Source organism: Phalangium opilio, unplaced genomic scaffold (genome assembly GCF_054372755.1).
Source record: "Phalangium opilio isolate 3A_F unplaced genomic scaffold, DU_Popi_V2 ptg000105l_1, whole genome shotgun sequence".
Lineage (NCBI taxonomy): Eukaryota > Metazoa > Arthropoda > Arachnida > Opiliones > Phalangiidae > Phalangium > Phalangium opilio.
In genome coordinates, this window is record NW_028324207.1 from 6057637 (window position 1) to 6071402 (window position 13766).

At 40.4% G+C, this 13766-nt stretch overlaps 3 protein-coding genes across 11 annotated transcripts; 2 read left to right on the forward strand and 1 right to left on the reverse strand.

Annotated features, from left to right (window-relative positions):
- Nucleotides 1-668: 668 nt before the first annotated feature.
- On the reverse strand, nt 669-5189 carry LOC149628461 (uncharacterized). 9 transcript variants are annotated; one of them, XM_089851384.1, is made up of 7 exons: nt 5072-5189; nt 4921-4960; nt 4465-4541; nt 4337-4403; nt 4006-4167; nt 2564-2657; nt 2052-2137 (listed from the first exon to the last, which is right to left on the reverse strand). In XM_089851384.1, coding segments are annotated over exons 1-7 (501 nt in total). In that variant the 5' UTR covers nt 5131-5189; the 3' UTR covers nt 2052-2135. The 9 variants fall into 9 exon arrangements, with proteins under 9 accessions (XP_089707506.1, XP_089707505.1, XP_089707507.1 ...); XM_089851385.1 differs by lacking the exon at nt 2564-2657 and having other exon boundaries at nt 1917-2113; nt 5072-5186; XM_089851386.1 differs by lacking the exon at nt 2564-2657 and having other exon boundaries at nt 1976-2137.
- Nucleotides 5190-8627: 3438 nt separating this feature from the next.
- LOC149628462 (uncharacterized) lies at nt 8628-10898 on the forward strand. Its single transcript, XM_089851693.1, has 2 exons — nt 8628-8862; nt 9604-10898. Exons 1-2 carry the CDS (start codon nt 8628-8630, stop codon nt 10896-10898), a joined length of 1530 nt encoding a protein of 509 aa, XP_089707819.1.
- An 82-nt stretch (nt 10899-10980) lies between these two features.
- Nucleotides 10981-13374, forward strand: LOC149628463 (uncharacterized). The gene has a single exon (XM_089851694.1). The coding sequence runs from the start codon at nt 10981-10983 to the stop codon at nt 13372-13374; it is 2394 nt and encodes a 797-aa protein (XP_089707820.1).
- Nucleotides 13375-13766: the final 392 nt, after the last annotated feature.

Here is a 13766-nt window from a genome sequence, read left to right on the forward strand (position 1 = left end):
GGGGGCTTGTTGGAATCTGATGTTAAGTCAGTCAAGTTCCGCCTCTTAAAGTGCTTGGACAAACAAACTTATATGACGAAATTATCGGTTATTATTGCAGATTGTATCTCCCTTCAACTGTTGACGTCTGGCCCCCTTATATTTACCAAACCTGAAAATTTTGTAAATTTATTTCCTTTTCATTATCTAATTGCTGATCCTTCAATTGTGATTTCCGAACCTAACCCGACTAACTTCAAAACTAATTTCATATCTAGATGGGCGAGTTGTGAACTACTGTTTAAGCAGTTGGCGAATCCAATAGTTGACTCTATTACGACAACGTCCAGAATGGGTGTATCTCAAGAGAAATATCCCTCCGGCGACCTTGTCATTACCAAAGATGAAGACCTTCCACCAACTAAATGGAGTTTCGGCAAGCTCAAGAAGTTCATCTTGGAATGATGCTGTGTGCAAGAATTGAATCAACAATCTGCTAATCGAGTACTTATGTTTTGTGGGAAATCTCTACAATTAACTTTCCATTTCTTAACACACCGGAATGTTTACGCCCAATTTTTTATTGACGTATTTAATTTCTAAATTGTAATAATATTTTAGCTTTTCTATGAAGCAGCGATCTATACACGATTTTTATCAGTTTTTTCAAATTCAAAAATGCAGTAACATCACGAAGTTAATAAAAGTTTAATTCATTTCTTATAAGTTTGTCGTTTCATTACAATCCTTCAAACAATTTAATTATTTGTGTCTCATCTGTCCCTAACGAAAGGAAATGATTTATGAATATGGCTTTTAATTAACTTGGCCAAAAAATTCCTCTATTAAATTACTAGGCAAATCTCTAGACTGCACTTTACAATAATTGGTGACGCTTTTGTACCATACTCAGTTTAAGAACATGGATATTCATATTCATATTGATGTTTGTATTACCGGATGAAATAGTTTTTATTATTATTTCATTATGATATTTTCAAGACGAAATAAGCAGTTTTTCACATATTTCACTCTACGATCATTTACAGAGAAAAATACTAAAACTCGAAAAAAATCAAGAAAACGTTTCTAATTTTTTATACTTAATGCGTGTACAGTACGGGAATAACCAAGTAAAAATAACCCTTATCCAATTTAACATTGGATTAGGTATGTACGGGCATTTAGATCTATTAAGGTTGGTAAAACAATAGTTTGGTTAAGCTTTCAATCGTCTCGATGAAATTCCTTTACGTGGCATCTGATAGGACTTCCATCCGACGACTAGTTCCATGAAAAAAACGGCGATGCAAATCGTTATCCCAAATTGATAAATGTAAAACACGCCAGCTACAGCAAATATATTCAAATCAGACACGGTTTGCATTGGACGTTCCCATTTGACAAAATCCATAGAATAATCAAGAAGGAAATCGTAATATTTTAAGGGTTTACTCTCGAAAAATACTAGCATCCTGAAAAATATAACCCAAATTATTGCGAATTTAAGAAATTTCGCCAATTTAATTTCTCGTACCCTTTTCCGTTATTATCACGAAACAACTGGTTGGTTAAAACGGACGAATTGACAGGAAAAACCGTATAATCATTTTTAAGTGATTTGGAGAAATGGAATCCTTTATATGGGTCTTTGGAATCGGTCATGGAAAGGCCAAAACCGAAAAACGAAGTGAGCAGTCGTTCGTTGATGAGCAAAGTTTTCCGACCTCTCAGAATTTCCTCGTACATTTCCATGAAAAACAAATCAGAAACTTCGCAAAAATTATTCTCATTCAAGTGATTTTTTATCCAATTATCATAGTCTTCATCTTGTTTCGCCTGAAAACAGAAAATTCTTTATTTGTGAGAACCCCGAACTGCTATAATAACAGACAAACACTGACCCTCTCACTAAGAAATCTATAAACCAATCCGTCCTTAAGCATAAGTGGTTCAACACCGGCGTGTTTCTGCATATATTGAACGTCTTCGAACGTTTCGATGTAGAAATAATTCTCATCGAAGAATTCGGACTTAAGGAAACAACTCATGAAGAATCCAATGAAAGTGACGCCAATTACCCAAAATGCGCACGCAATACTCTCGGAAATGTGTTCCAATTTACCAGGGTACGCTACGTGACACGAGACATGTATTTCTTAAATAAATTGAAATTATTGAGATATAAAATTTCTTACGCTCGAAGAAAAATATGAAAAATACAGGGTGTTTTTGAAAAGTCCATCAATAATGAAGGGACGTGTTTATTGGAACATTTTGAGTCGAAAATGTTCTATGACTATTTTCCGTCCGAGCCACTGTTTTCAAGTTGGAATTGGAGTAATTTACGTATGACCCCTTAAATTTAATTAGAAAATTGAAATATAACTGTAATTTAATTAAGGGATCATCCCTAAAATATTCAAATCATAACTCGAAAACAGTGGCTCGGACGGCAAAATGTCATAGAACATTTTCGACTCAAAATGGCACAATAAACACGCTCCTTCATTATTGATGGACTTTTCAGAAACACCCTGTATATCCCATAACACAGTAAGAAATCGCTTGATTGATTGACTACATTTTTTCCTAGGCTTCGCTATGATTGCGTGCCACACTTTGTGAGACAAAAGTAAGGCAATAACAATGGCGAAAAAACAAATGCACAAAGCCGACTGAAAAAAGAATTGATTAGACGCTGGGAGTTAAACAATAGAGAGCGGCATTTCAATTTCAAACTTGACCATTTCCTAACCACTTTTGTTAATATTTTCGTTTACCAGTTAAGTTTCAGCCATATAATTCACCAACTTCCCCATCCGTTACCGATCGCTTTTTTTTCAAATACCAACTATTCTCAATTCAAAATTAAGAAACGTTCTTTCATATCCATTCATTCCCCAAATTAACAATAGACTTAAACCATTTCCATACCACTACCGAAATTCAATTTTATATACGAACTACGTAATTAGTTCCATACAGAAAGGGATACAAATATGTAATTGCCAGATTCTGGAAACTGGAGGGCAGTAGAGGCGTTGCGTTCGAAAGAATATCACCCTTAAGCGTCTTTATGTGGGCCAAAATTACCACTGCAATACCTGTTTATCGGGAATTTTAGTAAAAACCTGGGCGCTCAACAACTTGTGAAACGCCTGCTGGGCCTGGACTGAGGGACTCCTAGTTACTCGCCGTCGCAAAGTAGCACGACCAGAGTCACTCTCCAAAATATATTTCTGGGAATTTTTCGCGAAAACTTACAATGAACTGATTGACTAGCTATATTAGACGTGAATCTTGTGTGCTACATAGTGAAAGGTATAGGCTATAAAACTGTTAGCTAGCTAGGCAACAACGAAGAAGGTGACATGAGTATTAATGGTATCTTTGTTTTTTTGTTGTAAACCAAGCTTATGTCATTAAGGGATTTCCACACTAAGCCTGTGGCTTATTTACAGGTGAGTCCCTTTACAATGCATAGGAGGGTGGTGGCTAGCCCCTTTGCCCCCACAGCTAACCTACAGCGCCCCATACTGAGTCCTGACTATTACTGTTAACCTCTACAAGTTTAGATGGAAAGGAGAAACCGGGTTAGACCGCGGTGGAAAACTCCTTTTAACAAGCGGGGAGAGAACTTGCAAACTCTACGCAGAAGGATTTGTTCCCAGATTTTCACCCGGTGCCACAGTCCGGGATCGAACCCGAGATCCTCTTGCTGCATAATTATATTATATTACCATATAGATTCTGGTACAATCAAAGGCAGAAAGCTGCCATTACTCTCTGGTAAAACCCTTCAAATATCTTTTTTGAATTTTAGGATCTTCCATAGAAAATAGGTTATATCCAGTTACCAACCATTTCCAAACAAATATGTTTACCAAATTAACCACTTTAATTTTATATTGGTTTTTCCGTCCATTCCCGATCCGAAATTGTAATATTAGTAGGAAAAACATGGTTACCACGGTAAAAGAAAATTTACCGTTACCATGCAGCTCTCTACTTGGCAAAACGTACGATTAAATCCATTGACAAGAATGATAGCGAAGTCGATCTTGACAATTTCGGTGCCGCTGACAATATAATCGTCTCGTAGTAGTCAATTACACCACCTGATACGAATCCTTTGACCTTGTCAAAAGAGGTAATATCCACTGGAACAACCATTACATCCAAACTCTGAAAGTTAGGCAAGAAAATGAACACTAACCAGTGACAGGGTTGTTTAGCGTTATACTAGACCAATAGCTTCAAAGGGTTATTAGCAATATTCTACAATACGCGAAGGATGAAGCCGTTGTTTCTCTCAATTAACATAGCGATTAATCATTAAAAGTTTGCAACTTACGGTTTCTATTACTCCACCTTTGGAAATCTTAATGCCATTCTCGTAGGTTATCGGTGTTAAAAAAGCGCTAATGAAAAAAACTTATATTGAAAACATGAACTATTTTTCGAAGCTTATCAAGCAATTACGTAAAGTTATGGATTTTTCGGCTGAATTCCACGAAGTCAGATATTGATTTCATTAATAGCGGAAACTCTTTTAACTCCTAGATAGATAAAAAAGGTACTTGTTTCGTTTGAAGTGATTGTTTAAAACTTTATTTTCAACCTTTTAAATTTATCTATCTTAACCACTAAGTATTCCAAATATCTGGTGATAAGGCTTTCCAGAAACTAATGTTTTCTACATATTTCCTTTTCAAGTAAACGAGGCCAAAAATTGCTAAGAGGCGAGAATTGAACGTTTTCGGAAGGCAAACTCAAGAAAACCTCTTTAAAAAGCTCTTCCTAGTGCTAGTGCTACTAATAATAACCATGCAGTTTTGTCAAATTCAGTAATGAGTTTTAACTGTGCGTTACAAATAAACATATAATCAATCATAATAAAACCACTTTATGAACTAGGCCTATATAAAAGATTTTTACCTCAAGCACTCCAAAATAGAAATTAACTTGTTCGGTAAATCTGTTGTAAGAGAAAATGTAGAAAATATAAATGATTATTTTGAAAATTTTCTGCATTCGTGCTTCGCGTATACAGGTCCTGCAAAATTTAAAACGAATACAGTTTACGTACCTGTACTTGAAAAATCTGTCAGGGTAGATCATTTCATATTTAGCTGTGGCGGCTGACATACTTGAAATTCTACTTGGTATTGAAAAACGAGCAAAATAGTGAGTGAAAACAGAGTGAAAGGAAGCTCCGTATTTGAATTACATTTTTCGGAAAGTTCTAGCTACGCTTCTGAAAAATGAAATTTTATACAACAAATATTCCGAACGCCACTGAGAATTATTTTTTCATGGCCGTAACGCATTTTACTCACTTTGTGTTTGCTAACTTTTCTGTATTTGCGTTGTGTAGCGTTCATAAGGAAAACCATTAAACACGCTCAACTCTATTTGATTTTACTTAAGGTTTTTGTGGATTTGCGTCGGTACATTCTTGCTACAACGAAATTCGATGTGTAAATATGTATTGGCAAACATTGCAAAGGTAAAACTATAAACGGGGCAACGCTGTATTATAATATTCAGTGCCATATATCATCCATGTGACTTTGCTTAAGGACTTTCATGATGCATCTAAGTCAATTTCGTTTATTTTGCAAAATCGATTGCTTCGTGAAATATGAGTCTACATTGTTACTAACCTCATAATGATGATCGAAAACACATTTACGTTTAACGTGAGAACTAAAGAAAGAAATTCGACACGAAACTGTAACATATAATCTTAAAATAAAGCATATCGTTGCAGGACTATCGCGCAGCAAAATTTAAATAATTATACATTTTAAGCTCTGATGTACTATTTTATTCTTTCATGCAATTTTGAGTAAATGTTATTTGACTTTCCTCAAAACCACAGTTTTTAGTTCTGGCTGCTACTTTCACAAACTCCTTCCTTTAAAATACAGTGACTTTATACAAAAATTGGTTGTTTTCAATCAGATAGAAAGATCTTTATGTGCACCTGAATGAGGGAGAGCTAAAAACCATGGCTCGCCATCAAATGCTATTAGGTATGGAAAAAATCAATGGAAACTTAAGCTCTTTTATTACCTGTAATCTCAGTAACAATCCGTACTTTTCAAAGCCATAGTTAATCTTGTCTACGATCTTCAAGATCTTTCAGATATTAGGTGGCGCCCTTTTTCTTGGTCCTGGACGCTGGTCACTCAGGACTGGTAAAGGTAGTGTCGCCTTAGTTTCGAATCATGGGGGGGAGGTCTTAGGCCTAGCTTCCCACCATGTTACCTATAGACCTTCTATAACTGGTCAAATGCAAACAAAAAGATTGGCTAGGTCGTCTGACTGGCGCCTAGCGGCTTAAAACAGGGTTACCCTCGTCCAACTCCACGGCAAGGTATTCTTCTTTGTATATATAAAAAAGGGTTCAGCCAACCTACTAGAGGTTATGGGTCTTCTCACGGTCAGTCGGTCACGTACGCCACTTGTGACGTTCGTGGTCGATCATAACTCTAATTGGACCAACCGAATCACGTGTCTAACGACATTTTCAAAAATAAGATTTGAAAAAGAGAGTGAAGGATGGAGAATTGGTCGCGACCCAAAAAAATTAGAAAAATGACGGACTGATGCGAAGCTTGAGTACGGCGGAGTTATACCAGAAGTTGATGACTGGGAAGTATTGGACACCTCAGATTAATAACCCCCTGGATATGAAAGGAAATAGGGAGGCATACTTGAATAGGGCATCGGCACCTCTAGCGCCCCTATAGTCAAAACTTGGAAAAAGGTTACCCCAAACAGACTCAGTAAGCCCGTGACCGCGTTTGCTACTCCATGCTCGGCTACCTTTTATCCGCGGTTTCCGTTTCTTTTTCTCATCTCATCCCGGTACCTGGTCCGGAGGTTTTGGTCACTAAATTCGGTAGGTTTTTGGTTTTTTTATTTATGTAAAAATTAGATTAAACTATAAATTTGATAAATCAAATGACAGGAAAGCAATAATGGTCTTCGGAGACACAAAAAAACCGTTTACGTTTCCTAGGCCTTGCCAGAACAACCATGCAATTCAAACTGCGTCGTCTGCATGGGGTGACAAAGTTCTACGTTTTGCCGTCTGAGGGCGCCACATGGCGATACTATTTGAAAACGCCCGGTTTTGCTTGCCTTTCATATCCAGGGGTTATTAATCTGAGTGGACACTAAGGCATTATATAGTATCCATCCCTGCAAGTCAAAATTGCCTATGGCAATCGTAAAAGAGGGTCGAAAGTTTCCTCCCCACTAGGAAAACTATCTAATCTTCTGAAAAAATCCCACGCCGAGAGGCTGTGGCACTCAAACTGTGGGGCGTGTTCAAAACTTCTTCAGCGCCAATCGTTGAAAAGCCGTCTGGTTAGAACTCTATGTGTTGCAGCTAAAAAACTGTAGACGAATATTAGACTTTAAAAGTATTATTTTGACCTAATGATAGTTTTTTTAGCTTCTAAAATTTTGTATAAAAACCAGTGTAATGTTGTAATTTACGGTAGATCCAGTCAGTCACATAATGAAACAGTTGTAGTCTCAGATCTCGCGCTCTTAGCCTTTCAGCAATTAAATGTTATTTAGTCTTTAAGAAATGTACGAGACTCTTAATGAGTTTAAGTTGTGTTACTAATAATAATAAATGCCACCACGGCAATTAAATTAAACACCAGTTCTCGACTTAATTCTTCACCCGACCTAACCATCGTATCCGGAAAGACGCTACACGTTATGGTGCCGAAACCCGGGAGGAGCGATACCAAAGTTAAAAAGCTCAAATAAGAAGAGTAACGTTATTTCGCTTTCAACAAGTACGACAACAAGCTACAAAGAAGACGCTTACAGTCATTAAGCCGAAGTGAAGTCGATACGACAGATGGGTAAATATGGAGAGGTTACAAAGACAGAGAGAGGCTTTAAGAACGAGAACAAGTGCGATCATGGACAGCATTGACGCGGAAGGACTAAGAACCATTATGGACCAAGAGAAACTGTTATGGTTACTTAAGCAGCTGGAAGAGAAAGAAATAAAACTGATGGCCAAAGACGAACAGCTGGAGGAACTTATACAGATCGACCAAATCCAAGAAGAAACTGATGAAGTTGAGGAATTCCGAGAGAGGATCCTGGAGAGAAAAGCCAAAGTTGAGGAATGGATACGTATTGCAAGAGAAAGACGGGATCAAAGCCAAAGTTCAGTTGGCAGCCGAGCAGATGAAGTTATGGTCAAGTTACCTCGTGTCACCATTCCAAAGTTTAATGGAGATCCGACCCAATGGAGAAGTTTTTGGGATCAATTTCGAGTAGCGGTTCACGAAAACACAACCATCAGCAAAGTCAACAAATTCGTGTACTTAAAGTCCTACATGGAAGGAGCAGGTCTAAATACCTTATCCGGCTTCACGCTTACGGAAGAAAGTTACGAGAATGCCGTGGAAAAACTAAGAAAGAAATTCGGACGAAAGGGAGTTGCCATCAACAGCCATCTCAGCAAGATATCCACCTTAAACCCAGTTAAAAGGTCGTCGGACATCGCAGCATTAAGGTATCTTTATGATACCTGCGATGTACAAGTTAAATGTCTGGAAGTATTAGGAGTCCCCAAGGAGAATTATGGCTAAATGTTCTGTCACATGGTAATCAAGCTCTTACCGCCGGACATTGCCTTGGACTATTCCCGAAAGCTGGAGAGCCTCGACGAGTACGACGTTAACATCCTACTGGATCACTTGGAAAAGGAAGTCGAGTGTCGAGAAAGAGCAGTAATCCTGAACAGGCCAACCAGAGACGCACAGGAAGAGCAGACTCATAACCAAACCACCAAGCCAAGACGTTATTATAAATTGGAGACCAACAACTCAAGACCCAGTGGGTTTCCATACAAGAGCAGAATATACCGCTCGCGAATCCTGAAGAATGCTGCTATTGCAATAGCGCCACACACAAACCCGAAGACTGCACAGCAGTAACATTGCCAAGAAAAATGGAGCTGCTAGGTCGCCAAGAAAGATGTTTTCTATGTCTAAAGCCAAGACATACCGCTCGACGCTGCAAATCAAAGAAGAAATGCAGTCAATGCCAGAGGCGACACCATGTATCAATATGTCGGGATATTCACGAAGAAACAACAAGGAAATCAGACGCCGAAGTACAGCCTGAAGGAAACACAACAACAGTATCCATGACATCAGTCTGTCCGAAGAGGAGCTCTAACGAAGGAACAGTCCTGCTGCAAACCATAGTTGTGTATGCGGAAGATAAAGGCAGACGGCAACTGTAGGGTTGTATATAGACATAAAATAGGTAAAGCAATAATAGGTCAATAATAGACAAACAAACGTGTAAAAAGATAAGCCGAGATAAGAAACTGTATAAATAGGGAGTTGGGGACGACACTCTTGGCAGAGTGGTATACGCGAAGACGACGACTGTATTTGACGACAGATCATATATTGACTGAATAAAGTAAATTATATTAAACACCGGGATGTCTTCTATATGCCTAGTTTTAAGCCTAACAGCAAGCTATCAGATGTTTGCTGGACAATGGAGCTCAGAAATCTTTCATATCCCGAGATGTAGTAGAGCAACTGAACTTGCCGATCGTAGGTCAAGGAACCATTGCCGTTGGAAGTTTTGAAAGCGAGAAATCCAGCACATCTGTCCGAAGAAAAGTCAAGGTCACGCTGAGCTCTGTGAACAATCCGGCATATCAAATTGAGTTGACAGTCCTCGAAAGCCCGAAGATAATAGGAACCGCGATCAGTATACCTGGAGAAGATATACGGAAGATGATGTCCCAAAGAGGAGTTCAACTAGCCGATGTAGGAGAAGTTCAAGGCCAGCCGGTGAATAAGGAGATATCCATGCTGATTGCTGCGGATTATTATTGGACCATTGTCACAGGCCTCATCCATCGACTAAACGATTCATTCGTTGCATTGGAGAGCAAGTTAGGATGGGCCGTACAAGGACCAGCACCGATGTCTTCGAATGTCTTCGCTCAAGCCGTAGTTGTAATGCATGCAGTTATTGAAGTTGAAGAAATCAATAAGAACTTAAAGGCGTTCTGGGAGCTCGAAGCCTTACGAATCCTAGAGGAAAAATCCATGTCAAGAAGCGACGAAGAGATCATAGCCAAGCACAATTCAACTATCCAATTCGGAGAAGGGCGCTATGAAGTCCAGCTACCATGGAACGAACGTCCGGATATGTTGAGGAGCAATTTCGCATTATCTAGCAGAAGGATGCGAGGATTGGTCAAAACGTTTCAACGAAGTCCGGCTCTGTACCAGAGGTATCAAGATACGTTCGAAGGGTATTTACGACAAGGCATTATCGAAAAGGTATCACCAGAGCTGATGCATTCGGACGGACCGAAGTACTACATTCCTCATTTTCCGGTGATTAGAGAAGATAAGAAGACGACGAAATTCAGAATCGTCTATGATGCTGCAGCTCATGAAAAGGGTCAGCCTTCACTCAACTCTCTACTAAGTCCGGGCCCCAACCTGAATCCAGACCTGCTTCTTATACTGATGAGATTCCGAATGGGACAGATCGCAATCATGGCCGACATAGAAAAAGCCTTCCTGATGATATCCTTGGCGTCAGAGGACCGAGAATTCTGTAGATTCCTATGGATGCCGAACGGAGCTGAACCTGTCGAATATGTCCATTTCAGGATGGCCAGAGTCCTATTCGGCGTCAGTTCAAGTCCGTTCTTGTTGGCAGCCACCTTGAAATACCACTTTGCCTTATATCAAGATCAGTACCCAGAAGCCTGCTCAGAACTAACTAAGAGTCTCTACGTCGATGATCTCGTATGCAGCGTAACAATCTCAATCAACGGAACTACTCAACAAAGCCGGCATGAACCTACGCAAGTGGATATCCAATTCTAAAGAGCTGTCAGAGTATTGGAATAATCAAGCTATCCCTGAAGAGAAATCTCTATCGTTAACGGCGGAAACCTCACCATTATCAATGAGGGTCTTGGGAATCTCTTGGAACCGACATACCGATCAGCTGACCTTCAACGTGTCGTCCTTGCTGGAGTTCTTGGAGACAAGAAAGAATACAAAGAGAAGTGTATTACAAGCGACCGCAAGGATATTTGATCCCATCGGTTTCTTATCACCGTTCCTGATACGAGCCAAGTGTCTGTTCCAGAAGCTATGGATTGAAGGCGTAGACTGGGACACAGAGTTACCATTGAGTCTTAGTCAAGAATGGAGACAATGGTGTTCGGAGCTGTCGAACCTACGAGATGTCACAATTCCCCGTTGGTACTACGAAGCGTCAGGAGAAGAAATCACCTCGAAGGAGATACACGTCTTCTGCGATGCCAGTAAACATGCCTATGGAGCAGTCACTTACTTGAGATACCAGACGCAAAATGGAGAAGTTGGAGTCAGCCTAATAACCTCAAAGACTAGAGTTTCGCCAATTAAAGAGGTGAAGATACCACGTCTTGAACTCATGGCCGCAGTCATAGGATCCCGCCTGCTAAAGTATACCTTGGACGTATTCGAAGGAGAGATCACCACGTATTATTGCTGGTCTGACTCCACTATAGTCATACAATGGATCCAAACAATGGCGCGAGAATGGAAACCGTTCGTAGCCAACCGGGTGGCCGAGATCCACAAACTAACGGAGCTGTCATCGTGGGGTCACTGCGCCGGAAAAACCAACCCTGCTGACTATCCCTCACGTGGAACTAACATCGAAGACTTACTAGTCAATAAGGTTTGGTGGCAAGGTCCGCCTTGGTTGATGCAAGATAAATCCTCATGGCCAAGAGGATGGATGAAAACAGCCGCTGACACTCAAGAAGCAGATGTTGAGAGACGGACCACTTGTCAATTGGCAAGTCACGTCCAAGAGATGGAGCCAATCATCAAGCTTGAAGACTACAGTTCACTAAGAAGAGTTCTTCGAGTGACCTCTTGGGTTGCTCGTTTCACGAATAATATCAGAAAACATGCCCTATCTTTCAAAGGACCATTGAACGCCCTAGAGATGGACCATGCTCGAAAACTATGGATTCGCCAAGTCCAGAGTCAATCCTTTCCGGAAGAAATCGCACGATTAACAGAAAAACTTCCATTATCAAGGACATCGAAGATTCTTCAATACAATCCTTTCCTGCAAGAAGGACTCCTCCGAGTGGGAGGTCGGCTTCAGAACTCGACGTTCGAGTTTCAAGTCAAACACCCTTATCTTCTACCATCAAGGCATAAGTTGGCGGAACTAATGGCGATGGAAAGTCACTACACCACGATGCATGGAGGCCTAAACAACACGTTAACTCAACTCAGGGAGGAAGTTTGGGTATTACAAGGACGTGAGATGGTGAAAAGAGTCATTGGCAAATGTATCGTTTGTCGGCGTTTCAAAGTCAAAAAAGGGGACCAAGTCACCACACCCTTGCCACTGGACCGAATCAAAGAATCGCCTCCGTTCACCGTAACAGGGATTGACTTTGCCGGGCCTTTATACGCACGAGTAGGAAAGGGTACCACGAAGGTATATATAGCACTTTTTACGTGTGGAGTTACAAGAGCCATCCACCTAGACTTAGTCACCGACCTCAGCGCAGAAAAATTCATGCTGGCATTCCGAAGATTCGTGGCTCGAAGGGGAGTCTGCTGCACGATATATTCCGACAACGCGAAGACTTTCAAGCGAACGGATCAAGACCTCAAAAGACTATATCAAAATATAGAAGACAAGCCCTTCCAGGAGTACCTGGGAAATCAACAAATACGATGGAAATACATCGTAGAACGAGCCGCCTGGTGGGGCGGATTTTGGGAAAGACTAGTCCGTTCCGTAGAGATGTGCCTTAAGAAAACCTTGGGTAAAAATAGCCTATCCTATGAGGAACTCACGACGAGTTTGACGGAGATCGAGGCCGTGATTAATTCAAGGCCCTTGACGAACAACGAGACCGATCCAGAGGAGTTATCACCATTGACCCCATCCCACTTCCTAATTGGTCAGCGAGTTACCGCAGTGCCGGATCAGGTCTTTCAAGGCACTCCCTCTGATGCAAAAAAGGACCAACTGACAAAAAGACTTAGACATCGACAAGCCGTCATCAATCAGTTTTGGAAGCGATGGCGGAACTTGCTGGAACTACGATCAGCTCACAGCAGTAGACCAGTGCCCAATCCAACTACATTCAAAGTCAACGACATCGTACTCCTCGACGATTCAAAGCTACCACGACAAATCTGGCGGATGGGACGAATCACCCAGACGTATCCCGACCGGGACGGAAAAATAAGAGCCTGCAGCTTAAGACTACCTGGAGGCGTAGAAGTCAGAAGAGCGGTTCAGTCGCTATACAACCTGGAAGTCGACAAGGGATGAACAGTTTTCCTGTTCATCGGGCGGAGGATGTTGCAGCTAAAAAACTGTAGACGAATATTAGACTTTAAAAGTATTATTTTGACCTAATGATAGTTTTTTTAGCTTCTAGAATTTTGTATAAAAACCAGTGTAATGTTGTAATTTACGGTAGATCCAGTCAGTCACATAATGAAACAGTTGTAGTCTCAGATCTCGCGCTCTTAGCCTTTCAGCAATTAAATGTTATTTAGTCTTTAAGAAATGTACGCGACTCTTAATGAGTTTAAGTTGTGTTACTAATAATAATAAATGCCATCACGGCAATTAAATTAAACACCAGTTCTCGACTTAATTCTTCACCCGACCTAACCATCGTATCCGGAAAGACGCTACACTATGAAAATCCATTACAA

What these genes read in the sequence shown, in the direction of transcription:
- LOC149628461 (XM_089851380.1), bottom strand. Translation starts at nt 2,030, where the DNA reads ATGAGTTGTTTCCTTAAGTCCGAATTCTTCGATGAGAATTATTTCTAC. An exon ending in ATAGATTTCTTAGTGAGAGG is followed by an intron (nt 1,819 to 1,883) that starts GTCAGTGTTTGT and finishes TTCTGTTTTCAG; the next exon opens with GCGAAACAAGATGAAGACTA. An exon ending in CGTGATAATAACGGAAAAGG is followed by an intron (nt 1,455 to 1,516) that starts GTACGAGAAATT and finishes TATATTTTTCAG; the next exon opens with GATGCTAGTATTTTTCGAGA.
- LOC149628462 (XM_089851693.1), top strand. Translation starts at nt 8,628, where the DNA reads ATGGTAATCAAGCTCTTACCGCCGGACATTGCCTTGGACTATTCCCGA. An exon ending in GACCAACAACTCAAGACCCA is followed by an intron (nt 8,863 to 9,603) that starts GTGGGTTTCCAT and finishes TGCCGATCGTAG; the next exon opens with GTCAAGGAACCATTGCCGTT.
- LOC149628463 (XM_089851694.1), top strand. Translation starts at nt 10,981, where the DNA reads ATGAGGGTCTTGGGAATCTCTTGGAACCGACATACCGATCAGCTGACC.